This window comes from Cetorhinus maximus, chromosome 30 (assembly GCF_964194155.1).
Source record: "Cetorhinus maximus chromosome 30, sCetMax3.hap1.1, whole genome shotgun sequence".
NCBI classification, from domain to species: domain Eukaryota; kingdom Metazoa; phylum Chordata; class Chondrichthyes; order Lamniformes; family Cetorhinidae; genus Cetorhinus; species Cetorhinus maximus.
Window position 1 is genome coordinate 17,634,009 of NC_135908.1, and position 27,555 is coordinate 17,661,563.

The 27,555-nt window shown below is 45.0% G+C and overlaps 1 protein-coding gene across 1 annotated transcript; it reads right to left on the bottom strand.

Moving 5' to 3' along the window:
• Positions 1-1,375: 1,375 nt before the first annotated feature.
• Positions 1,376-26,739, bottom strand: LOC144670110 (uncharacterized). Its single transcript, XM_078532541.1, has 9 exons — positions 26,542-26,739; positions 12,796-13,197; positions 9,305-9,781; positions 8,706-8,816; positions 8,571-8,592; positions 8,444-8,478; positions 8,165-8,351; positions 3,396-3,439; positions 1,376-3,246 (listed from the first exon to the last, which is right to left on the bottom strand). The coding sequence occupies exons 1-9, from the start codon at positions 26,594-26,596 to the stop codon at positions 2,990-2,992; spliced, it is 1,590 nt and encodes a 529-aa protein (XP_078388667.1). The 5' UTR covers positions 26,597-26,739; the 3' UTR covers positions 1,376-2,989.
• Between the last annotated feature and the right edge of the window lie 816 nt (positions 26,740-27,555).

Genomic DNA, 27,555 nt, shown 5'->3' on the forward strand with positions numbered 1-27,555 from the left:
GTGGGGTAACTCTGGGATGGTAATTTCAAGGGAAGCTGGTTAGATTTTCTCTTCTTGGAGATGTCTGTTGCTTGATGCATATGTCGTGCCAATGTTACTTGTCACTAATCAGCCCAAGCCAAGATGTTGTATGGGTCTTACTGCATATGGACACAGGCTGCTTCAGTATCTGAGGACTTCCAAAAGAGTTTAACACTGAAAACATCAGTGAACACCCCCACGTCTGACTTTCTGATGGAGGGAACAGCATTGATGATGCAGCTGAAGTTGACTGGGCCTGGGACACAACTCTGAGGAACTCCTGCAACGATGTCTTGAGATGATTGGCTACCAAAAACCACAATCTTCCTTTGTGCCTTAAAATCCACTCCTTCGCTCAAACTTTCGGTCACCCCTCCAATTAGCTCATTCTTTCACTCAGATTCTATTTTTTGCTCACAACTATGTAGAACAGTTCAGTTTTTATAACAATTCCTCTATTAACATTCCTCTTTGGAGCCTGAATCAAATAACAAATGAAAAAGGGAATTCTGCTGAATGTCATAAATATAAATCTAGCTCGAGGTTAATTGGTTGCAGTTCACGCACCCAAAGAAAATGTACCACCAGCCTAGAAATACCTAAAAGCTGTTCCTGCACATCGTAGAGTATAAATGGGGCAAATTATTAAGTAGCAGGAAAACCCAGAGACTGAATCCATTTGCATTTTTGGCTTGATCTTACCCACATCTGCACCCAGCAACCTAAATAGCTGAGACTGTTGCACTTGCTTCCGTTCTGGTCATCAGTTACAATTTCCCAATCATTACAACACTTTTCACCATGATATATGGAGGAGGCTTTAACACTTTGGATTCACCTCACTGCAGTCCTTCTTGTGTGGTATGCATATTAGAAATGACACGCATTGTTCCAGAGTTTCATTGTTCCAGACGCAGAAGTCCCAAGGCTGGAAAATGAAGCCAATGGTAGTGTGATCTAGAAACAATTGGAGCTTTCTTAAAATGTATTTCTTGAGATTTGGGCATTGCTGGTAAGGCTGTTTTCACTGCCCCACCCCTAGTTGCCCTTGAGAAGGTGATGCTGAGCCTTCTCCTCAAACTCTGCAGTCTGTGTGGTGTAGGTGCACCCACAAAGCTTTCGTGTCAGGGTGAACCTGACCTATGATGAATGAGGAACAAGTGGCAATAGGAAGAGCATCATACATGTGGAAATGGGGAACTTGGGCACCTGTCAGTGTTGGGAGACCTGGTGGATTTTGATCTTCCCTAACCTAGGGGCCCTGAGCCTGACTGTTGTGTCCTCACTGGGATCAGTTCATTTATTCAATTAGTTTGGTATAAAATTCCTGCTCCATTGATAATTCAGCTCATCATTTTGTTATAATTTTAAAACAATGTTTATTGAATGACATCCAATCATACAAATTACATTTTGCGTATCACACAGCAGCAATGCATTGTTCTAGAGTCCTGGGTGATGGTGGGGTTGGGCATGAAATTGGTCTTTGTCAATGGTGTGAAACGCACAGGGAATTGACAGTCAGTTTCACCCTGTGCCAAATTTTCATTTCAATCAAAGTTAAAACTGGCCGAGACCAATTTCAGCCCCAGACATATAACCGTTACCTTCTTAAAATGTGGGATCCCTGGCTCACGTCTTGTGTCGGTGAGAATGGAAACTCAGAATGAATCGGTCTCCTTGTTTTGTGTTGATAGCCACATAACTTCAGAACAATCTGTGAAAGCTAAGGAGCTGCTGCCAGCTGTTTTATATCATTTGCAGGATGGTCGAGACGATTTAGCTGCACAAATTTCTGCGTTTCAAACAGCTTCAATGTTACAAATGGTGAAAATACACTTGTGCCTGAGGGGGGGAGCAGTTGACTCTTGTACTCTGTATGGTTTCCCTTCCCTGAAAATTAATGGATGAATAGAAAGAAGGCTTGCATTTATATAGCGCCGTTCACGATATCAGGACATCCCAAATCGCTTTATAGCATATGAAGTAGTTTGAATGTGTTTGTGACATTATGTAATCATTGTCATAATGTAGGAAACACAGCAACCAATTTTCACATAGCAAACTCCCACAAGCAGCAATCTGTAATGACCAGATAAATACTGGCTCTTGAAAATAGTGCCACAGGATCTTTTGAGGCCACCTAACAGAGCAGACAGGTGCAATATAAACTGGCACAGAATGGTCACACATTCAGGTGAAGCAGGAAAAGCAAAGGGTCACACACTGAATCACTGGGGCCTTTCCCTGTGCTAAGTGGAGGAAATTGGCTCCGCACCAAACCCACTCTGCACCAGTCTGGGGCCTGCTGAATACTGACAATGGAGCCTAGAAATTGGATCTGGGTGTAGCACAAACTGTACATGCTCAGTTAGGCTGGTGGCAGGAAGATGGTGAATTGGACCCCTAACTTCATTTGCTTATTAGTAGCAGCCCGTGGGTCCCAGTCACAACCCCAAAGACAGGTCATCAGTCAAAGGAGGACGGAACAAGAGGACCTGAAGTAATTGCAGGATAGGAGGGGAGAGGGAGTTTAGGAGACTTATGGGCAGGACAACTTTCAAGGAAAGCTAATCTCTGGTTTAGGCTCTACAACAAACACTAGGCCCCTTTATTAGCATATCGAAGGGGCCTAATGCCCGTTTCAGGTAACTATTTCAGGTTGTTTCAGCAACCCTTTACAGCAGTAATATGATGCCAGCTGTGTTTCTGATAATTTGGGATTGGAGGTTGGTCCCCTAAATTGGACTTCTTTTGCACTCATTATGCACCAGGAAAAATAGTGCAGCAATGACTAATTCCACCCCTCCAAACTTCCCGCACAACATCCCCCCAAACCCCTTTCAGGTGTCTGCAGTCGGAAAGTGTTCAATATCTGGGACTGAGCATGATAAATGTAAAACGTTGATATATTTGTTAAAAACTTGTACCACTATGAATTTAAACATCTCCTTTCTCCGATACTTGATTAAGACCAGGTACCCTCCATTTTAGAATAAATAGGATTTTCTTCCATTTTTAATGGGCAATGGTTTGGGTCATTTTCCTCCAGGTGGGGCGGTGTCACTGTGTCTCCGATACTCTCTGCCCCAGGGCAGCCGATCAAAGAGTAAGTCTGGTCATTAGATAGAGCAACAGGATCTTTCTCGTTCAACGGTGACAGGTCATTGAGTTCAATGGCTGAAGGGGTTTCAACCTGACGTTCATGGTTCATGTGGTCCTTGCCTAGATATTAAGAGAGATCATGTTTAATGAGCATCACAAGCAGTCAGGGACAAATATTTCTAGGGACTGTTTCATTGCATGAGATAAAGGTTCAGGAACTTTTGGACAGTTACAGGGTTCGATTATATGGAAAGATTGAAACTACTTACATTTCACTCCCTGAATTTCAGTTTTGTATCCATCACTAGTAACACTGAAAATGAAACATGTGAAAACTGAGTAACAAAAGATTCAAACAATATTAAACATCTCTAGGTGGAGACTTGATTCGGCCATTTTCTCCCCAGGGTCTGGATTTGAGCCTGGCCCAGACTGAAATTCTCTTGTTCATTTTGTTTCTCTCTCTCATTGTTTCTCTGATCCTCTTTCTCTGTCTGTCTATCACTCGCTCTCTCTCTCTCTGTCTCTCTCTCCTTGCCTATCTGCTTCTCTCTTACTGACTCTCTAGTCAGGGTCACCAACTCCCGGCTCAAGGGGTGGGGGGAGGTGGGAGGCAGGGTGCCACCAGACCGGTAAGGATGCGGTGGGTGGGTTGAGGGGAGGGGAGGAAGCGGGGAGGAACCACACACTACCCTCCCATTCATTCAGCCGCAGGAAATCCTATGACTCAAAACTACCTACATGCCAGGCCAAACGCATGCACAGAAACAAAGTGTGGAATCGTCCATGCCCACTGGCATCAGGTTTGCTCGGCGGCAGGAACAAGCAATATGGTGAAAAGTCCAAAAATCAGTTTCACAACATCATGAAGTTTGCGATCGTCCGCTCAGATGGTGGGTCACGTTTCCCGCCATTTGACGTTTGGAACCTTATTGTAACTCTTCTGCAAATCGTTTTAAGGCTAGCCCGCCACACTCATCCCCCCTTGCTGGACTGTGTGTTTCACAACTGTACGTAAGTGACGTGCACCTGGAGAGCTGCACTTCGCTCTGGAATTTGAGGTTTGTTTGCCTATCTTGCTTCGGACAGCACTCGCAGTCATCAGCACCAGGCTTCGCAGCCAACACCACAGCACTTTTAGGGGGGCTAATGGGCAGGTCTCTACCCACCAGACCAGCCATAAGGCAGGAGTGGCTTTGTATGGCTGCAGGGCTAGGGCTTGCTTGGGGAAGAGGGAGAAGTGGCCTCAGGTAAGGGAAGAGGCTGCAGGATGAGGGCTGTACTGAAGAAGCGGGGTATCCCAGGGTTTGTGTGGGAGCACATGTTGATCTGTTCAAGTGGCCTCAAGGTGGTGAGGATTAAGGAGGCAGTCTCCAGAGGAGATTAGGCCAGATGTACTTGTGAGGGTGTGTGTGAAAGAGTGAGTGGTGATGCCCTTTGAGCTGGCAGTGAGTGAGATGCCAGTGAATGTGTGATGGGCTTGAGTGTGAGAGTTTAGAGTGATGAGACTGTTGCCTTACCCTGGGGGCACGGATAAGATCATTCATCCACTTTCTGCATTTGATGGCCAACCAGCATTGGCACTGATCACCGCTGCCATCGCCTACCAAGCCGAAGCGGTAATGTTGCTGCCCCAGAGCGGGGTTAGAGGACATCATGGCAGGCCTCCACAGTGTCCAAAAGTCGTTCGAGGGACACGTCACTAAACCCGGGGGCTGCAGTATTCTTGCCTTTCGGGACCATGTCTTATTTGCAGCAGCTCTGGGCTGGAAGCACTGAGAGATGTTTTAAATGTGGCGCCCGGTGTGATGAGGTGAAAGCTTGGCGGGTGAATTGGAGCCCGCCCACTATGGAAACAGCGTGTTTCCTGGGAACACATAATTAACGTGGCAGGTTTAGGACGATACGGCCTGAGAAGCCGCCATTGCGCCGGAGGGTAAAACATCATTTTACTTGCCCGCTACTGGAGTTAGTGCAAATCTGGAACTATTCTGCCTAAAGTCTCCTGTGAAAGAAGAAATCAGAGACCAAATGGATCCCGGAAAGGCCAAATTATGGGACAGTCCCGAAAAATGCAGGATGGTTGGTCACCTGTTTTTTCCTCCTTGTGTTGCTTTCTCTGTCTCTCTGAGTGACTCTCCCCTTGTCCCTCACCCTCACTTGCTCTCTCTCTATCCCCACTTTTCTCTCTCATTACCTCTCTCTGCCTCTATCTGTCTCTCTCAATCTGTCTAACTCTCTCTCTGAAATAAAAATAGGAAATTCTGGAAATACTCAGCAGGTCTAGCAACATTGCTGGAGAGAGAAACAGAGTTAACGATTCAGGCCTGTGACTCCTCATCAGAACTGAGGAAAGTTAAGAAATGTGATAAGTTTTGATGACGGCAGAGGCTGGGAGGATGTGGGGGTTGGGTGGATGGAAGGACATAAGAGAAGTGCTATTGTAGGGTGCAGGGCAGGCAAGGTTAAATGATAAAAGGTTTCAGGGTAAAAAGTCAAAAAGAGTGGTAATGGGTCAAGTAAAGAAAGAACAGATATGCCTAGAAGAGGTGTGAAGGGCATGAAAGCAGCTATCTAAATGCAAAGTAAAGGAATTAAGAAAGAGGCAAGAGAAAAAAAAACAAACCAGCAAAAAAAACACACACAAAATGAGGGTAGAGATTATGATCTAAATTTGTAGAACTCACTGTTGAGTCCAGAAGGTTGTAAAGTTGAAAGATGAGGTTCTGCTCCTTGAGCTCGCATTGAACACTGCAGCAGGCCAAGGTCAGAGAGGTCAGAGTGGGAGCAAGGTGGAGTCTGAATAGAGGTGTTCCGCAAAATGGTCACCCAGTCTGTGTTGGTCTCCTCAATGCAGAGGAGACCGCATAATGAGCAGCAAATACAAAATACTAACTAAACAAAAGGAAGTACAAGTAAATTGCTGTTTCACTTGGAAGAAGTGTTTGGAGCTTTAGATGGTGAGAATGAAGGAGGTAAAAGGGCAGGTGTTGTATCTCCCATGCTTGCATGGAAATGGAGTGTTGGAGGTAACCGAGGAGTGGACCAGGTTCTTGTGGGGGGAATGGTCCTTCATAGTGCTGAAAGGAGAGGGCAGGGGAAGATGGGGCAGAGATGTGGACGTGGCAGAAATGGAGGATGATCTGTTGAATATAGAGGCTGATGGGGTGGAAGGTGAGGACAAGGGGAACCGTCATGTGGTTCTGGAAGGAAGGGGAAGGGAGAGAGCAGAAATACAGTAAATAGTACAGACAAGGTCAAAGGCCCTGTCAACCACAGTGGAGGGTGTGGGGGTGGGGGGTGGGGTATGGGATCCTCAGCTGAGGGAAAAGGAAGACATATCAGAAGTGCTAATATGAAAGGTTATATCATCCAAAAAGGTGATGGAGATGGAGAAACTGGGAAAATGTCTTTACGTGAAGTGGGGTGAGAGCAAGTGTAGTCAAGGTAGTGGTGGGAGTCTGTGGGTTTATATTGAATATTTGTATCCCCAGAAATGGAGGCAGAGAAGTCAAGGAAGGGAAGGGAAGAGTCAGAGATGAATCAGGTGAAGGCGAGAGAATGGTGGAAATAGGATACAAAATCAATGAAATTTTCCAGTTCAGAGAATAGAGCAAGAGCAGGAAATGCCACTGATATAGTCATCAATATAATGGAAAGGGAGGTGAGGGAGGGAACCTTAGGAGGACTGGAACAAAGATTATTTCACATTGACTCTCTCTCTCACCCAGTTTCTGCAATGAGTTTTCACAATCCAGTTCCAATCCAGTTCCTTGCCTAAAACTGTTCATCATTCAGTAAATCAATTGGACTCAATTGATCATTTTGGTCAAATAAGCCAAAATATAATTCTCACAAAGTTTAAAAACAATGGCTTCATACAGGGTCATGAGAGGAGCTATTCCGATGATGGGATAAAGGAGCACTAAGAGATCAGGGAGCTGAGTGCTTTACACAGTCTCTGGCCATTCTACAGATAACTTACAGCTATTCAGTTGAGAGATTGATTGCAAAATCAGAGCATGGCTTGTGTTGGTTGGTGGAATAGATTCGTACAGCCCTTTCATATTTTAGGATCTGTTCTCAAATCAAGTACAAACTATAAATGAAATTCCTCTTTCTATCTCTTTTGTTCTGTCTCTGTTTGTCTGTCTCTGTGTGTCTCTGCCCCTTTGTCTTTTTCTGTCTTTATCACAGTCTCTAACTCTCTCTCTTTCTCTCTAAGGATCTTTGGTGTGATGAATCTTCTAGATTCAGAGTGTGAGAAAATTTAACAATTTTAGATTATAATCTCTGCCCTCATTTTGCTTTGTGTTTTTTTTTGCTGCATTGTTTTTTCTCCTGTTTCTTTCTTAATTTCTTTACTATGCATTCAGATTGTTGCTTTCCTGACATTTACACCTCTTCTAGACACATCTTTTGTTTCTTTACTTGTCCCATTACCACTCCCTTTGACTTTTTACTGTGAAACCTTTTGTCATTTAATTCTCACTGCCACAGGGACTGGCTGAAGCGAATAGTATTGCTGCATTTAAGGGGAAACTAGGCAAGCATATGAGGGAGAACGGAATAGAGGGTTACAATGGTAGATTTAGATGAGGAAAGATGGGAGGAGGCTCCATTGGAGCATAAAGACAGCGCGGGCTGGTTGAGCTGAAATGCCTGTTCCTGTGCCGTATATCCTATGTAGTCTGTAACTCATACAGATCAACCCCTAAATTGGGACTTTTACTCAATTGGCTGCAAGCTGTGAGAAGCACATCCAAGCTCCATCCACGCACCCCCCAACCCCCCCACCCCAAACCATGAGTTTGGAGTTCTAGAGTATTGTTAAGAGAGTGCAGAGAGAGATTTACACTACGTCTAATCTGCACAGCCTGATCTTTAGTGCTCCAAATGATACAGGCTGGTCAACATGGAGAAGTGCCCATTCATCAGTGTGGGCTCCTTCACTAATCATTTTAATCTTCCATCCCCCAAAAAATCCCTGTTGTCAGTACTATATTTTGCTGGAGGTGATGACTATCATTCTGTTTACCCTTTAACTGTTGATTCTTTAATCAAACAGTACACATGCTCTGTGGAGGCAGAGATTGAGTTGGCACCCTTCTGTCCTTCTCCAGGCTTTGGCTGGCTCATTGCTTTTGGAACTCTTGTCACTGCATACGCAGCATGCTCATTTTCATCCGTCTGCTCCCTTCTGGGAACCACCGAGTAAGGGACGTCTAGAAAGAAGGATTGGAACACAACATGATTTTAGTTTTAATTCTCCAAAGGACAAGCTCGGTAGAGCTGGATGGTAATGCTGGTCACTTACATTCATCTTCCTGTGTCAGCTGAACATCACCGTCCCTACAGTTATTAAAAGCAAGACCTGTAAATGTTTCATTAAATGAACGAAACTACACAGAAATGCATAAAAACTGAATGAATCCCATCCCTACCTCGGTCCTGATGCTGAGGATCCTTCACAATGCATGTAACAAGATTGGAAAGACAAAGTTAAAAACCTTTGTAAGGAGTCTGCACTTAAATACAATTTTCTAGCTTTAAATTCAACATTTAAAGCTCTGACTTACCTTTGGCCGTTTGTCGTTTCCTTCTGATTATGCAAACTACCCCAACAATGCAAATTAGCACAACTGCACACACAATGGCTATGATCTTAGCATTATTTTCATTGTTTGAATCTGCAGAAGAGAAACAACATTAAATTCAGGTTGTGCAAACCTGTATTATACGTGGGCTCATTACACTGTTTACTTAACTTTCCAGCTAGAATCTGGAATAGCACATGGTGAAGGAAGGAAACTGAACCAATGGGTACAAACCGTACAACTAGTCCAGAATATCTCAGCTGGAACTATTGATATTAAATTATTCATATCTCAGATTGTCTTACTCATTTAAACTATTTTTAGGAGATATGCTGTTGGCCACTGGAGATTTTCCAAATGTTGAGCCAACAGTGTTTGAGGATTCACTACTACAGGTTACATTCCATGTTACCTGTGTTGAAAAACAGAGGTTTCCAGTTAGAATCAGGAATAATAAATGGTGAAGGAAGGAAATTGAACCAACGTACAACGGGTACAATCTATACAACAGACCCTGAATCTCTCAGCTGGAATTATTGATACTAAAGGATTCACATCATATTGCAGATTGTCTTACTCACTTTTACTATTGATAGGAGTTCCACTGCTGGTCACTGAGGATATTCCAGATGTTGAGGTGAGGGTATCTGAAGATTCTGCACTTGTCACATTGAGGGAGATGTTTGCTGCAATCGTCCAGTTAGGTTTCCCTGACTCTGCCCAGTGAACAACGCAGAGATACCTCCCAGTGTCCATCACATTCGCTGAGTGAATAGTAAGGTTGTGAGACTGTTCTTTATCAGTGGACATGTTTGAGCTTTGGTAAGAGATTCTTTGTGATGACTCTCTATCCACACAGCATCGTGTGTTAGAATGTGCGTCATAATTCTCAATATGAACAGAATGCAGACACTTGTTAATATTTCCAGATATAATCCAAAACAGAGTGAAGGGCAGGCTTTTTCTAAGCTCAAACTGGCAGGGTAAAGTCACATTCTCTCTCTCTGTCACTGTCAGTGACGAGGAGCTTTCATCAATCAAAAATGTTCCATTTGAATCTAGAAGCAACATTGAAAAAATATTTGTTACTCTAATAATCTCCAATTGGCACTTTGGCAAAGATTTCTTTAAATCCATTTCTCCCCTATCCTTCTTCACTCTCTCTCTCTCTCTCCCAGTTTTAAAGAAAATCTCAGCATTTGTTCTTATATTGAAAGTACATGGCTGGAAATGTGATGCTTGTTTCTGGATGGGTGAATCTAAACTGCCGTCTTTAAAACCAAACTTGATTTCCCTGTGTTTGTCCTCTAAAGACCCATCAGGAGATCAAGGGCAGAAATTTTCGTCCTGTGGGCGGATGCACACCCGACCTGATCAGGAGTAAAATAACGCGCGATGATGTCGAGTGAGCATCCCGACGTCATTGCGCATTCGTGCGATATTTCAGCGGGCGGGCATATGTGAAGGTTTGCAGCACGCCCACCGACAAAGAAGGCACTGGAGGACACATACAGCCAGTGTAAACGTTCTCTAGATATCTTGAATTTCATTCGCAAATGGTCTTCGAGAGCTAAAATGAAGGCATGTGATGGCGTACCACAGGGACCCGTGCTGGGTCCCCTATTATTTGTCATTTATATAAATAACATAGATGACTATGTGGGGGTTAGGATTAGTAAGTTTGCGGATGACACAAAGATTGGCCGGGTGGTTAACAATGAGGTTGAGTGTCTTGGGCTACAGGAAGATATAGACAGGATGGTCAAATGAGCAGATAAGTGGCAGATGGAATTTAACCCTGAAAAGTGTGAGGTGATACACTTTGGAAGGAGTAATTTGACAAGGAAGTATTCAATGTATGGCATGACACTAGGAAGTTCTGAGGAACAAAGGGACCTTGGCATGTGTGTCCATAGATCTCTGAAGGCGGAGGGGCATGTTAGTGGGGTGGTGAAAAAGGCATATGGGACACTTGCCTTTATCAATCGAGGCATAGATTACAAAAGTAGGGAGGTCATGTTGGAGTTGTACAGAACCTTGGTGAGGCCACAGCTGGAGTACCGTGTGCAGTCCTGGTCGCCACATTATAGGAAGGATGTGATTGCACTGGAGGGGGTGCAGAGGAGATTCACCAGGATGTTGCCTGGGATGAAACATTTAAGTTATGAAGAGAGGTTGGATAGACTTGGGTTGTTTTCGTTGGAGCAGAGAAGACTGAGGGGGCGACCTGACCGAGGTGTACAAGATTATGAGGGGCATGGACAGGGTGGATAGGGAGCAGCTGTTCCCCTTAGTTGAAGGGTCAGTCACAAGAGGACATAAGTTCAAGGTGAGGGGCAGGAGATTTAGGGGGGATGTGAGGAAAAACTATTTTACCCAGAGGGTGGTGAAGGTCTGGAATGCGCTGCCTGGGAGGGTGGTGGAGGCGGGTTGCCTCACATCCTTTAAAAAGTGCCTGGATGAGCATTTGACACATCATAACATTCAAGGCTATGGGCCAAGTGCTGACAAATGGGGTTCGGTAGGTAGGTCAGGTGTTTCTCACGTGTCGGTGCAGAGTCGATGGGCCAAAGGGCCTCTTCTTCACTCTGTGATTCTGTGATGGCTGTGACATTCTAAATGCCTATTTCTGCCCTCTAGAAGAATAAGCCTGCTCAAATGAAGGAGGCCTGAGACAGTCAGCTTGCCACCATCCTGAGCAAGTGGATGAGGGGCAGCTGGGCAAAACCAGCATGTGACTCAGGTGCCAACGCAAGCTTCCTGGCCCCAAGGGCAGGTGGAAGAAGCAGAAAGTTTCTCCAGGTCACAGTGGGTGCCTAAGGTGCTTCCCCACTTTCCCACAACCAATCACATCTTTGGAAGAAGGATAAGAAGATCAGGTGGCTGAGGGAAGAGAGGGCATTCCTGTACCAGAGGGAGGAGGTCCTGGAGGCTCAGAATGTAAAGCTACAAAATGAAATTGTGGTACTCTCAGAATTGGGTAATTTATTTGTATATTAGTTATATCTCCTTCTATGCCTAAAGCAACATCAAATGGGAAACAGATGCGTACATTTGCATTGGCCCAATGGCCTCCCTAAATGGTACTAATGATTTTTCATCATTGCAGCAAGAGTGTCAGTGGCAGCAACAACTGGAGCCCCAACAACATTGAAGCAGAGTCAACTCAAAAGCTTCCAAGCCTTGGAGAGACAGCCAGTGACCTGTATACCCTAACTGACAGCAAGGTAATTAATCTTAAATGATTTTCAGAGCATTGCCTGAATTGTGGCTACAACAGCTCATCGAAGTAGATCAATGCCACAGTACTCACTGCAACGTGAAACTTGCATTGTACTTGAATCTTAAGAATCCGTCCCTGATTTTACTTACAGGCGCAATTGTTGGGCGAGATCGAGATCCTAGAGAGAGTCTGGAATTCTCTCCACAGCCAGAGGACGAATTTTGTTTTGTTATGTAATGTTTAATTTAGTTGTGTTTTACCAATAAAAGTTTGAAACTTAGAGCTAGTCAGTGTCTTTCAGTTTCTTCGCTGTTGCACACATCATCATGCTGATGCACAAAGCCTTAATCTTGGTGTGGGTTCACTAATTACCTTTCATAAGATGGGCTGTTTTTACAGCCAGGAAAAAAATGACCAGTGATGACTGTTTCCAACAGGCAACAGTCAACAGCCAGCATCAGCTTTCCCAACTGGGACAAGCCAACAGCCCGGCAACTGGGATCAAGTGTTTTCAATTGGTCCCGATCCATGGTTGGCAGTTGCTTCGGCCGTTCTGGTTGAACTGTTTTTTTCCTTCTGGGCTACATCCACTGCATTTCTCCATCTACCTTTTCTGTTACCTCCTCAATAGCTTATCAAGAAAAATCATCCGCTTCAAAATCCGTGTCGGTTGCTTCTCAGTATTTTCCAATTAATTACATACTTTGTAATTTCATCTCAATAAAAGCTCCATAATTGTCCCAAATGACATCTTTCTGGTTTAAAACCTCCCCTAATATTGCACCTTAAATCTCTCCAATGTTCCCCATAATATCTCCCCCGATACCTCCTCTGCCCCAGTACACATACCGTCCAGGTTTATCACAAAGAACAAGTCGTGGTTTTCACATCCCTCCCCTGACAGTGTGAACCAGGATGGACACTCTGATCCGTTTCCTGTGGAATTCTGAAACGTGCAGGTAAATATCATCGAGTGAACTGGCTTCACATCGAATGTCAGTGACTTATTTTCAACTTCATTTGTTTTGCATTCTACACACTGCAGCTTCCTTTGCCCATTATTCCTCTCAGGATCGATATTCCCACAATCAAGCATTTTCTTTACTTTGTTACATATTATTTTGTCCATTTTTGCTTGATGATTGGAAATAGTGACTTCGCACAAGCCTCCTACATTGCCAGCACCAGTGGGGACATTGCATTGTAGAGTGGTGACATCTCCTGATCCTCGGGCGAAGAGATAGGTGAATCCTGCAGGGAAAATGACAGAATAGAGTGGAGATAAATAACATTCCAAACAGGAAAGATCATTAAACCTCAATGTGAATCAAAGCCTTGCACAGTAAATGAAGGAATCATGATTTTTGTTACACACCACACAATGAGCTGGTACTAGACCAGTTTATTGCTATTCCATTCACAAATCTTTGGAATGTGTCAATATTTGCCAATTACTGGGAGAGCAATAGATTGAAATTTGTATTAAAGGTAACCAATCATAATGCAGCCTCCATCATCATCCTTTCAAAATACTCAACCCTGGTGGAAATGTTGAATTTTTCCCACTCCAGTGCCCTGAGTGACCACGGCAACCAGTAGCCCAAAGGCAGCAGACAAAATCCCAATTGAGCCACGGGAACTGCATGTGCCCCAAGTTTCGTGCCTGATGATTATTTCAAGAGCATACTGGAACTTACTGAAACCTGGTTCACTAACAGGATATACCACATCTTCCACCACTTCTCACTCAAACCGCCATGGACAAGGTGTGCCATTCATCCTCAGAGCTCATCTCATCCCTTAATCCTCCAATAACTTCACTCTCTTTGAGGAGCTCACAATCTTCCTCCTCCTGCAATTTTTCATTGATAAACGGCCACCCGGCTTTCTCCCACTAACTGCTCTGTTGTCAAAACATTTTCCTTATTCTCCTTGCAGCATCCTGGTAAACCTCCTCTGCACCCTCTCCAACGTCTCCATATCCTTCTGGTAATGTGGCGACCAGAATTGCATGCAATATTCCAAGTGTGGCCTAACCAAGGTTCTATACAGCTGCAGCATGACTTCTCAGCTTTTATACTCAATACCCCTGCCAATGAAGGCAAGCATGCCATATGCTTTCCTGACTACCTTATCTACCTGCGTTACCACTTTCAGTGACCTGTGGACCCGCACACCCAGATCCCTCTGCCTGTCGATGCACTTAAGGGTTCTGCCATTTACTGTATAATTCCTACCTGTATTAGACCTTCTAAAATGCATTACTCGCATTTGTCCGGATTAAACTCCATCTGCCATTTCTCCGCCCAAGGCTCCAACCAATTTATATCCCGTTGTATCCTTTGACAATCCTCTTCACTATCTGCAACTCCTCCAACCTTAGTGTCATCTGCAAACTTACTAATTAGTCCAGTTACATTTTCCTCCAAATCATTTTCGCTTAAGAAGCAGAGCTAGAGAGAGACAGAATAGGCCCCAGGGTCACCAGGGAAGGGTGGGGACCAGGCCTCAGTTAAGAAATTGGCCTTAACTAACACTGGCCTTGCTTTCGCCTCTGGTGGTAATACTCCATGTTGGAATTGGCGGAATTCATACAAAAGCAAGGCTCATAAGCGGGTTGTCTTTCAGCTTGGGTTTTCCTCACCTCCTGACCTGCTTTGTAGATAGGTTTTTGCGGAGGGGGGAACAAGGGAGGCATGGTGTGTGTTTCTGGCTCACTCCACATCTCGGGGTTCTCGCTCTCACACAAAATCACCCAGTCACCTGCTCACATACACACACACACGGGCCATTAGCGGGTGGGCTTGGTGGGCGTGGGTGGGGGTAGTCAGGAAGCTGACTGCCGACTGTGATCTGGATCGGACTGCGATTTCATGCTGGCGAGCCAATTAAGGCCCACCCAGCATGAAACGCGAGCGGCAGCGTGTGGGCGAGGGGAGGAGGGCGAGTGGGCCGAATGCAAACTTCTCAGATGCGTGCGAGTGCGCGCTTCATAATCTCCCTGAGGCACAGAGCTGCCTCAGGGAAATGACGCGTTGTTAAAAAAGAAAAAAAAAAGAAAAATGTAATAAAACATTTTCCCTCGTATGACTCTGTCACATGAGCAGGGACATGTTATTAATTCAAATTTAAAACTTTTATTTTATTTTTATTTGCTTTTGGAAACCTAATCACGCCCATGGATGAGGTTTCCAAAAAGAAAAATTTAACTTAACTGATAATTTAATGGCGTCAACAGACCTTTTAATTGTCGGTGGGTGCGCTGCCAAGTCCGGTGCATGCCCGCTGACCAAATTATCGAGCGACTGTGCGTTGACATGGCGCACTCGGCCAACGTCAACGCGCATCATTTCATGCTCGAGCAGGTCTGGCATGCGTACTCTGTAAGGAAATTGCTATTTACTGATCAGTTTTAGTTTAGATCACACAAAGTATATTGATCAGTTAGCCTTGTGGTATACTTTCCTTTTACATTATAACCATTAGAAGATCCCAGCATTTAATATCATGTGATTCAGCTTAGCTACATGTGACAGAGAGAGGCACCATGGGATTTTAGTCACAATGAGGTAACATACTAGTGAGTTAATTACAGAACAACTGCTGAAGAGGCCCCTGTTGCACTTATCTCCACATCACAGAGCCACATTGACTTGCTGCCTTCAAGGTGAATGGGCAAGCTTACATCCCCTCACATCATGAAACCTTATCAGAACCTGGTGCTATCAGAAAAGGGAAGATAGGAGGGAAAGAATAACAACAGCTAGTTCTACTTTGTAGTGTTTTAGAAGAAAACAATTACATTTGACTCAATGTATTCTTTGTATTAAGAGCTAACTTTTATAACAGTATGTGATTAGTTTTGTAACTGAATAATCTTTTTAGACTTTTATCACTCAAGACTATATATTAATTGAATGTATAATGAGACTTTACTACCTTACATTTTAAACACTGGTTATTGCTATGCACTTATATTTTATACACAGACTGCATAACTTTTAACTCTTTTAGAGTCAACCAAATAAACTAAATTAACAAAATGAGGGATAAAGTAAACACAGCCCCTAAATTAGGGTAGCTGTAAAACCAAAGACAAAGTTTAAAGGAGACTTACAAACATCAAACCAAAATGTGATTAAGGGGGTTGATAAAGTGCCCCAGTCCCTGCGGTGCCCACCAGGCATGGAAGGCCTCGACAGTGCCGGCAGACACCACGTGCTCCCTCTCCAGGGACACCCGGCCGCGAACATAGCCAAGGAGGAAGGGCAGACAGTCGGATCGGACAACCCCCTCGATCGCCCACTGCCTGGACCTGTTAATGGCTAACTTGGCCAGGCCCAGGAGCAGGTTCACGAGGAGGTCCTCCTCCCTCCCGGCCCCCCTCCGCACCGGGTGCCCGTAGATCACGTAGAGCGTGGGGCTGAAGTGTAAACAAAACAGTAATAAAAGGTTTTTTAAATAACCGAAAAGGGAGTGCAGCCTACAACACCCTATATAAACGTGGTCCACGGACTTCACGAGATTGCAAAAAGGGCAGGTATCTTGGGAGTCCGTGAACCGACACATTCTGCGGTTGTACGGAACTGCTGCGTGCAACACCCTCCACCCCAGGTCCCCGATGGAAAGCGGGAGGACACCTCCATAGAGGACCCCCCAACAGGGACCTTCGCTGCCGGACGGCAACAAGGCACGCCAGGGTGTGTCTGGGCAGCGGGCTAAGGCGAGGAAGTGAAGGGTCTGCAGCAGCAGCCCGTACAGGAAACCCCTCTGCGTCGTGCTAAAGGACACGGAGGGCATTTCCTCGAGGCGGCTCGGGTTGTGCGGCACCGGCTCCCGAGGGAGGGTTTGGAGCTTGGGGCCAATGTGGAATTCTATCCGAACAGGGGTATGCTCAGACGGAAGACCACCGCGCACCTGCGCCACTTCAAGGCCCAGTATGGCTTCGGGTCCGAGCACGACCGTCCTGAGGTCTTGAATGGCATTGGCTGCGAGCTGGACGACCACGGACGTGCGACGCACCAACTCCTGTGGAAGCATCCAGCCCACTCCTCCGCCACCCAGCACATTCCCAATCCTGGTCACCCCGGCAGCCACAGCCCTCCTCTCCACCAGCCACTGAAATGGACGGAGGGGCGGATTCCTGAGCAGTGGCTCTCTGACGATAGCCACTACTCCTGATGGGGGAGAGCTGTGTCGAGAGGCGCCCATGTTCCAAACTTTGATCAGGTCCTGGTAAAAGACGGGCAACGCCTGCATGGAGCCACGGAGGCCCCTCAGGTCTATAAACAGGAGCTGCACATCATAATTCAGGCCGTGCAGCTGGCAGAAGAAATACATCGCCAGGGCACACCATCTCGGAGGGGGCTCAACATAAAAGTATCGCTGCAGGGCCTGAAGGCGGAAGGTCGCCACTTGGGTGCATAGGCACACCAGCGCCTGACCGCCCTCCCTAAGCGGGAGACTCAGAACCTCAGCAGCGACCCAGTGCAGCCTTTTGTCCCAAAAGAAGTCGATGAGCATTCTCTGGATTTTCGTGACAAAGTCCGGGGGAGGGGTCAAAGTGACCAGCCGGTACCACAACATGGTGGCAATCAGCTGGTTTAATGACCAGAATTCGACCTCGGTAAGACAGCACTCAGACCAGTCCTGTCCAGCGCCGCAGGCGAGTGGTGACTTTGGTCTCCAGCTCCTGCCAGTTCGCCGGCCAGGATTCCTCAGCAGGGCAAAGATGGATCCCCAGGTAGAGGAGGCTGGTCCTGCTCCAGGTGAAAGGCCTGAGCTCCTCGGGTAGGGGATCGATCTGCCACGGACCGACCAGGAGTCCAGAACATTTACCTCAGTTGATCCTGGCAGAGGACGCAACAGAGTCGACCTCCTGACCTCTGCAGGTCAGCCGGGTCACTAAACATGAGTAGCACGTCATCAGCGTAAGCTGAGAGGACCACCCCGATGCCCAGCCCGTGCAGAACCAATCCTGACAACCTCCTCCACAAGAGGCGCAGGAAAGGCTCCACGCAAATAGAATACAATTGGCCAGACAGGGGGCAGCCCTGATGCACCCCTCTCCCAAAGAGAAGGGGCACATAACTTTTAGGTATTACCTATTTTGTAATCATTTATTAGTTCTTTGCAATCTTTTGTATTAGGCCTACACAGTTTTAAGGTCATAAGCAACTTTTCCAAATCATCTTTTTGTTTTTTAAAGCATTCCGATTACCAACAACCACAAAGAGAAAAACATCACCTAGCAGATTTTCTGCAAAGATAGTTATTGATAAAGGTTCTGATTCAATGACGAACCCATACCAATTAAGCAGAGTCTGAGACGATGAGCTCAGGGTATCAGTCATAAGTACAGGACAGCATACCTCCCCTATCCTAAACAAATGGTCAAAGGAAGATACCATAAAACATCCTTTTGTCTTAGCAAGAAATTATTAAAATAACAGAAATAAATTTTAATGAGGAGGATGGTCCTACAGGGAATTGGCATTTTAAGAAACCAGTCAGAGAATGGTGAGAAGTGACAATAATTGATGACTATCACCCCTGGGGCCAATCATAGACTGATCACGCACCCTTTAAGCCAATTAGAAAATAGCCTCGCCTTGTTTAGTCCAGTCCGAATACAATAACATCATTGATCATGTTGTGGGTTGTGGCTTGTAAAGAGTTAATAAGCAGCTTCACTGAAGCTCATTCATGCTGAATTTGAAACCAAGGACTGCTTGTCAGCTGAAAGCAGAAGATCAGAAAGAGAAGGCTGAGTGTCAACCTGCACCAGGAAGTAAGATCCTTAGATTTTTCTTATCTGTTCATGGGATGTGGGTATCACTGGATAGGCCAACATTTTTTGCCCCTGTTTAGAGGGCAGTTAAGGGTCAACCACATTGCTGTGTCTGGAGGGAGTCACATGTAGGCCAGACCAGGTAAGAATAGCAGATTTCCTTCCCTAAAGGGACATTAGCAAACCAGATGGGTTTTTACGACAATCAGCAATGGTTATCATTAGATTTTTAATTCCAAATTTTTGTTGGATTCAAATTCCACCACCTGCCATGGTGGGATTTGAACCCAGGTCTCTGAATTACCAGCCCAGCAACAATACCACTATGCTACCACTTCCACACATAGTACATCTGTAAAGTCACCGCCCTGCTGTGATAAGTATTAACTTATAACTTATTAAAGTTTCCTGAGTTGCTTCACCAAATTGTCTCCTGTTGCCTGAATGGTTAAAGCCTCAAATGAACAAAATTGGATTTTAATTCAAAAGAACTTACAATTCACGCGATATTTCAGTGGGTGAGCCCGCGTGAGAGTCGGAAGCGCGCCTGCTGCCAATTAAAAGGCCTATTAAGGCCATTAAAGTAGTAATTACAGTTGGCGGGTGGACGAATCGGCCAGGCAGCCATTGCATTTTTCAGGAAACCTCATCCATGGGCGGGATGAGGTTTCCAATATTAATTTAAAAATATAAAAATGTTTGGACAGAATTTTCATCATTCATATGTTCTGGCGACTGATTTCTGATGTGGGCATTTTTTCCCGGATTTTAAAATCTTTATTTTTTTCAATGTAAATTCTTTAGTTCCCTGAGGCAGCTCTCTGCCTTCAGGGAACTTTCATTTTGTCCTCCCCCGCTCCCGCGCTGACTTCAGCGCTCGACCTCTTCCCAACCCCCACCCTGGCAGTGCTGAGCCTTTCAGCTTGCCTTTCACGCTGGCGAGCCGTTAACTGACCAGCCAGCGTGAAATCAGGGTCAGGGGTCCATTCCCCGGCCACTCCCAGGCTCGCTGCACTAAAACTCCTGCCCACAGTCTCTCACACACAAATAATATAAGGAGTCTCCATTTAAGATGGAGATAAGAAAGATTTTCTCTCAGGGGGCTGTTAATCTTTAGAATTCTCTACCCCAGACAGTAATGGAGGCTGGATCATTGAATATATTCAGTTAGACAGATTTTCGATCTACAAGGGAATCAGGGTAATGGGGGCGGCGGCAGGCAGGAGAGTGGAGTTGGGTCATGATCAGATCAGCTATGATTGTATTGAACAGCAGAGCAGGCTCGACAGGCCGAATAGCCCACTCCTGTTCGATTTCTTACGTTATGCTAAGCAGAGCTCCAAGACCTTTGACTTCCTTCAAAATCCGTCCAAAACCCAGTTTGTTGTCAATATCCTTACATAGATCCACTTGTACCTATCTCAATGTAGCCAGTACCACCCTCTGGAATTGCTCTCCTAACATGTTCAATGCACCCTGGCTCCATTCTTGGCCCTCTCCTATACTCCACACATAAATACTGCTTTTCAGAAGTGTCATCAAGGTGTTAGCCAAGTTGTTAGGAAAACTCCCTAAATCCAGGGGAGTGGAATAGGAAAGGGCCCAAGAGGACATTCCAGTCAAAGGAAGAACAGGAATTCGGAAAAGGTCCTGTTCTGTGGAAGTAATAGTAAGGAGCAGAGAGGAAGGCTTCAAGCTTAAAGGGAGGAGGCTGCAGGAAGCAGGTTTAAAGCGATATAGGCGTGTGAGAAGCCAGAAGGTCCAACGAAACAGTTGAAGGTATCTTACACTTTACTATGAGCTTGTGAGGCAGCGGTATACTGTTGATGGCTAAGTCGGTGAGAGAGAGAGAGAGTGCGCGCAAGAAAGCTTGAATACATGTGGTGACCCAGGGAAGAGGGACATGGGAAGGAGAGTTTGAAACCCTACAGGTGGACCCTTGCAGAAGGCGTCTGAGAGAGAGTGTTGTTTGGGAGAAGATTCCAAAGCGAGTTCTTGAAAAGTGAAGATTGGAAACCCTCGTGTGAAAGATGGAGTTCAGTGAGACTGGTTGGCTCATGGTATGACAAGCATGTGTTGAAGAGAGATCCATAGCATCTGTTTGGAGTGGCATCTGTCACTTGGCTTCAGAGTGTGGTGTGCCTGATCACAGGTTGCCTAATTCAACAATAGCTCCACAAGCCTGTGTACAGGTTTTGTTGAGTGGGTGGTATTATTATTAGCAGCTGTGAATATCTATAGGTGGTTTACATGGACTGGGTACTTACTGTGAACATTAGAGTATAAGATAGCTTTTGTAATTTATATATATATCTGTAAAGGTACAGTTATGGGTGAAGGAATATTGTAATATAGTTCATCTTTTCTTGTTTAATAAATGTTTTTTTTTAAAGTTCATCAGCTGACTCTTGTGACTCTGTTCAGAGATCTGGCTTGTCTTGTAGCAACATCAGTTGGGGTCACAACAAAGTTAATACCCCACTTCATATCTCCATCACTGCATTTAATATGTTACTGTCTGATTTCTCATTTGACATCAAAGGCAGAATTTTGCCCTCGTTAGGTGGGCGTGGCAGGCAGGCCCAGGAGCGTTCGCAAAGCCAATCACCACCCACGATCAGGCCCCGACACGGATTTCACGCTGGCCGGCCAATTAACAGCCAGCCATTGTGAAACGCGGAGTGGGGGCAGTAGGTGCGCAAGCACGGAAATATGCGCATGCGCAGGGACACGCGCAGCAAAAGCTCCCTGAGGCAGCTGAAGAATTTTGAAAATAAAGAATTTAAAAATATTAATAACATGTCCTCTCATGTGACTCTGTCACAGAGCAGGGACATGTTAGAAATTTGAAATTTTTTTTTTATAAATCACTGATCGAAACCTCATCCCGCCCGTGGATGAGGTTTTGCAAAAAATGCAAAGGCTGCTTGGCCTTTTTTCCTGCCCACCAATCATAAGGTTGGATGGGCAGTGAAAATTTTCATTTAATTAGAACTTTAATGGCCTAAATAGGCCTGTTAATTGTCGGCGGGTGCACTGCCGATTCCCGTGCGTGCCCACCGACTGAAATATCGCGGGAGTGTGCGATGACATCGGACACTCTCCCGACATCATTGCACATCATTTTACGCTCATTCGGGTTGGCGTATACCTGCCCGACAAGTGCAATATTCTGCTCCAAGTTCTTCTCAAACCAGAATTTGCCCCAGCTCAATATTGGAAAAATAAAAGCCAACTATTTGCCTCAAGTGCACACTGAACCTTTATCTGACCCTGAGCTGAACTTCAAAAGTACCATGAGATGTTGTGACTTCCTCTCCCAAATATCCCCTGCATCCATTCCTATTCCACCCTCGGTGCCACTGGAACGCTCCACAACATCACCTCCTTGACCACTCACATCTCCAATCCTTTCCTCACTGAACCTTTCCGATCACAGACTCAAAATCAACCAGAACCCATTACTTATATCCTGTCCTAACAGCATCCTACTCACTAATCACTCCTATCTTTTCCCCTCAAGCATTACAATAAGATCTTGTTGAATAACAGAGCAGGCTCGAGGGGCCGAGTGGCCTACTTCTGTTCCTAGTTCATATGTTTGTACCCTCCTAGGACACACAGTAGCATTTTAGACCCAACTATCTATCCTCAGCTGCTTCATCAATGACCTTCCCTCCAGCATAAGAATAGAGCTGGTGCTTACTAATGATTGCATAATATTCAGCATCATTTGCAATTTCTCAGGTTTTAAAGTCATCCATGGCCACATGGCAAGACTGGACAACATCCAGGCTCGATCTGATAAGCAAAATTCACATCACACTGCCAGGCAATGATCATCGCTTACAAGAGACAGTTTAACCATTTCCTCTTGGCATTCAAAGGCATTACCCTGGTCTAATTCCCCACCATCATTATTCCTGAGAAGTCATCAAGATCAGAAACAGGTCAGAGGTCTCCTGTCTTCTAAAATCACCACCAGCTAGAAGGCACAAGTTAGAACTGTAATGGAATACTCTCCACTTGCTTGGTTGCGTGCAACTGCAACTCAAAAGGTTCAACACCACCCAGGGGATAACGCCATTGATTATCACCCCGTCTACCAACTTAAACCTTCATTTTGTGCACTGTGGTTGCATGGCGGCTGCAGTGTGTTCCATCTCCAAGATACACTGCAGCAATTCACCAAGCCTCCTTTGACAGTACCTTTCAAAATCCACAACCTCAACCATCTAGAAGGACAGGGCAGCAGATGCACAGGAACGCCACCATTTGCAAGTTCCCTCCAAATTACACACTGTCCTGACTTGGACATAAATCACCGTTTCTTCATTGTCACTGAGTCAAATCCTGAAACTGCCTACCTATCAGTGTTGTGGGAGTGCTTACACCACAGAAATTGCAGTGAATCAAGAGGAAGATCCTTCCTTAAGGGTGATAAGGGCTGGTCATTAAATGCTGACATTGCCAATGACACTCAAACCAAGATTTGTTTTTTAAAGAATTACCAATCCCTCCATGGCCTCCTCTGTGGCATAGTGCATTGATCTAAGATACTGTAATCCTCAGCACCACTCATTCAGCCCTTAGCCTTCATGTCCCATACTCACCTCCCCCACGTTGGCATATCAATGGTACATTTGACATCCGCAAAGATTTCCTTAAGTCCTACCTCTCCAACCAAGTCACTTCCATTCACTTTCCTCCTACCTAGAGCTCACACCAATCCCTGCACTTCCACAGGATACTTCCTCAATTTAAGCAAACTCTATAAATGCAAGTTCTTGTTCTCATTATGTCAGTTGTGGCTCAGTGAATATCACTCTCATGCCAGAGTTGTAAGATTGTGGATTTATGAACCCTTCCAGAGACTTAAGTTCAAAATCTAACCTAACACTCCAGTGTGATACTGAGGGAGTGCTGTATTGCTAGAGGTGACATCATTTAGATGAGATGTTAAAGCAATGTCTCATCTGACCACTCACAAAATCACAGAATTGTTGTGGCGCAGAAGGAGGCCATTCAACCCATCATGTCTGCAATAGCTTTCCGAATGAGTGATTACTCAGCTGGATGGTAAAAATTCCACTTTCAAAGAAGAGCAGAGGAGTTCTCCCTGGTGTCCTAGTCAATATTTATCACCTAAATAGCATCATTCAAACAGATTATCTAGCCATTATCACACAGCCGTTTGTGGGAGCTTACATGTGCAAATTGGCTACCAAGTTTCCTACATTACAACAGGAACTAAACTTTGAAGGCATTTCATTGACTGTAAAGTGGTTTTGAATGTCCTGACATTGTGAAAGGCACTATATAAATGCATGGATAAAAGCAAAATACTGGAAATCTGAAACAAAAACAAAAATTGCTGGAAAAACTCAGCAGGTCTGACAGCATCTGCAGAGAGAAAGACAGAAATGTATATAAAAATATATAAATGCACCTCTCATTTCTTGTGGTGAGCATGTTTCTGATCAGCATTTCCATTAGAAAGATATTTTGTGCAGTGCGTTCGAAGGTTCATTTCCAAATGGTTAAGGTGCTAAGCTGTATGGGAAGTTACCAAGAGTTCTGAATGGTTGGTTTAAATTCCTGAACAGATGCTATTATAGAATGACTGATCTGGATGTGCAGCATCTGACACACACCCTGTAATGGCACTAACAGAAACACTCCATTCACTGAGCAGTTGTGCCTGTAGAGCACCAGAGGTCAAATAAAAACTGAAGCTCCCAAACCAGACTCGATTAGAACTCAAACATTGCCTTATTTGGACTGAAGGTCGGAGCAAACTGCAATTATCATTCAAGGAACAGAGACTGTCTCAGAACCCCTCACCATTACTGACCCCTCCCCCAATCATACATTTTGACCTCCCATTTACACAGTCTGTCCGACAATCACAGTCTGACCGCTCCCCCCTTCATCTCAGTTTGACCCCCCTCATCACACAGTTTGACCCCCTCCCCACCACAATGTCAGGATGCCATTCCTGATGGAACAATGATGGAATGGGCCAGGACAGTAATTTACTGAGCGACGAGCTGCTCCATTTGCCAGAGGTGCTGAATTTGAACCAAGATCCAAGTGTGGTCCTGCCCTGTGAGAGTTGTCACCCTTTATGCTTTTCCTCACTTTGTAATAAGAACATAAAAACATAAGAAATAGGAACTAGAGTAGACCATTCAACCCCTCGAGCCTGCTCCACCATTCAATAAGATCATGGCTTATCTTCTTGTGTTTCGAATTCCACATTCCCATCTACCCCCGATAACCTTTGATGGTGTGAGGCTCAGCTGAGTCATTAAATATAATTGTTACTTCAGAGTGACGAGCCTGAGCATGAAGTCAGACAGAGAACTGCATAGGACATACAGCACAGAAACAGACCATTCAGCCCACTGATTCCTGACAACGCTAATGCTCCAATGAGCCTCCTCCCTGTCTTCTTCAAACTATCAGCATTTCCTTCTGACACTTCTAAATATTCTACAATTAAATTCTTAAACTGAGGTCTCTTTCTGCAGTAAGATAGGATCAGCACTGTTCTTCCACAAGGATTTAATACACTCGTAACACCATCTCTGAACTGATTTAACACAGGAGTTCAACCAAAAAGGTTAGCAGCACAGAAGGAAGCAATTTGACCCATTGTGCCAGTGCTGGTTGTTTGCAACCACACCCATTACTCCGCTCCCCTGGTGCTCCTGTATCTTCCTTTCAAATGCTTATATTATTTTCTTTTAAAACAACCAACAACCACAATTGTGTGTGTGGCATATATGCAAACATGTGTAAAAGATGCAACTACCCACTGTGGCAAAGCCCTCTGTGTAAATAAATTTCTTCTAACCTCTTTTCACTTGCGCAATGACAGTTTTAAACTGATGGCCAATGATTCATGGGGCAGGATTTTACGTCCCGCATGCCCGATCCGATTGGACGTAAACTAGCACGCGATGACATCAGGTGAGAGCCCTGATGTCATTGTGCACTCGCGCAATATTTCGGTCGGCGGGTGCATGCAAGAGTCGGCAGCGCACCCACCCACCAACATTTAAGCCTATTAAGGCCCTTAATCAATTAATTAAAAGCTCTTTTTCACTGCCGTTCCAACATTATGGCTGGTGGGCGGACAAATCAGCCAGGCAGCCTTTGGATTTTTTAGGAAACCTGATCCACGGGCAGGATGAGGTTTCCAACATTAATTTTAAAAAATGCTTTGACATAATTTTTATTACGTTTATGTTCATGTGAGTGAGCGCTGTATGGAGACAATTTTTTCACATTTTCAAAAATTTTTTTTTTTTGTTTTTACAATTCTTCAGCTCCCTGAGGCAGCTCCCTGCCTTCAGGGAGCTTTCAGTGCGCGCTCCCCCACGCACACGCAGACCTTTTGCGCTTGCCCTCCTCCCGCCCCCACCCCAGCAGCACTGAGCTTCTCGGCGCACCTTTCACGCTGGTTGGCCGTTAATTGGCCAGCCAGCTTGAAATTTCAGTCAGGGGCCAATCGCAGGCAGCGTACCGTTTCCCAGCCGCTCCCAGGCCCACCCGCCGCTCCCACCTGACAACCCAAATATTCTGCCCATGATGACCCCATAATTGATGGTCACTGATTAAAGTGTGATAAAATGGCACAGCAATGAATGTGATCTCACCTTATCAAACATCTACGCAACAACAGCAGTAATGGGAATTGATATCTTAAATTTTTATGTTTCTGTGTTGAGATAAAGATATAAACTGATATTTTAAAATAAGGAGTATGTTGCAGATTAATGTAAAGTATTAATCCTTACCTGTAACATGCTGGAACAGAAGCAAAATACCCACAAATAGAGCACCAAGTGCCATTTCAGATTCCTAGACTGTGTTTGCTCTGCAGAAACTGAGTGACTGTTTCATCATTACATGCCAGTCTATAAGTAAAAAAAGGGAAGTATGACTTTTAAGGGTGGTGGAAGAGAAAAGCAGCTTCCTGTTAGATCAACTCGTATGAATGTTATGAGATGATTTGTATTAATGCTATAGGAACGGCAGCTGACACGTTCATTCAATCCTCCAACCAGAGAAGGGACTGGAGGGCTGAGAGGTTCCAAAATATAACTGTGCGTTCAGGATGTGCATCACAGTGATATTGAATAACACATCCAACAGACATGTCATGTTTCACTGCCCACTTAGGACAGTAAAAAATACACAGTGGTGGAAAGATAGTGATTGATTTTTGAAACATAGTGGGAGGTTTAAAGTTAACACACCCATAGGGAAAGTGACGCAATCGGGTACTATGCTGGTCTTGCAGCCAGCCCAATCTTACCCTGGATTGAAGTCAGTGCAGGGTGTAAAAGTAACCCAATCCAGTTTAAGCTAATTAGCTTAAAGGGTGGATACTAAACTTAATCATTGCATCCCTGATTTAATGACGTATCTATGTTGAGACGAGGCTTGGACATGAAGCCTTTCCCTCTCCTCTTTCCCCTCCCCCTCCCAACCTGTGGTTAAATAGCTGGCATTTGCTGTTGAGGCTCACACATGAAAGGAAATAAACATTGAAGGAAATAAACTTGCAGGGCAATGGAGATAGAGCAGGAGGACGGAACAGGCTGATTTCTACACAGAGAGCCCGAATAGACTTGATGGGCCAAATAGTCTTTTTCTGTTCCCTAATTGACTCTATGCCTCTATATCATCCTCAGCCTCTCACCATACATCAAGCACCAAAGGAGGTGTGCTGAGCCTGCACAAGTCTTGGCCAATGATCCAGGAGGGCTTGTGATACTTGGTACATCGTGTTCAAGCACAGAAACAGG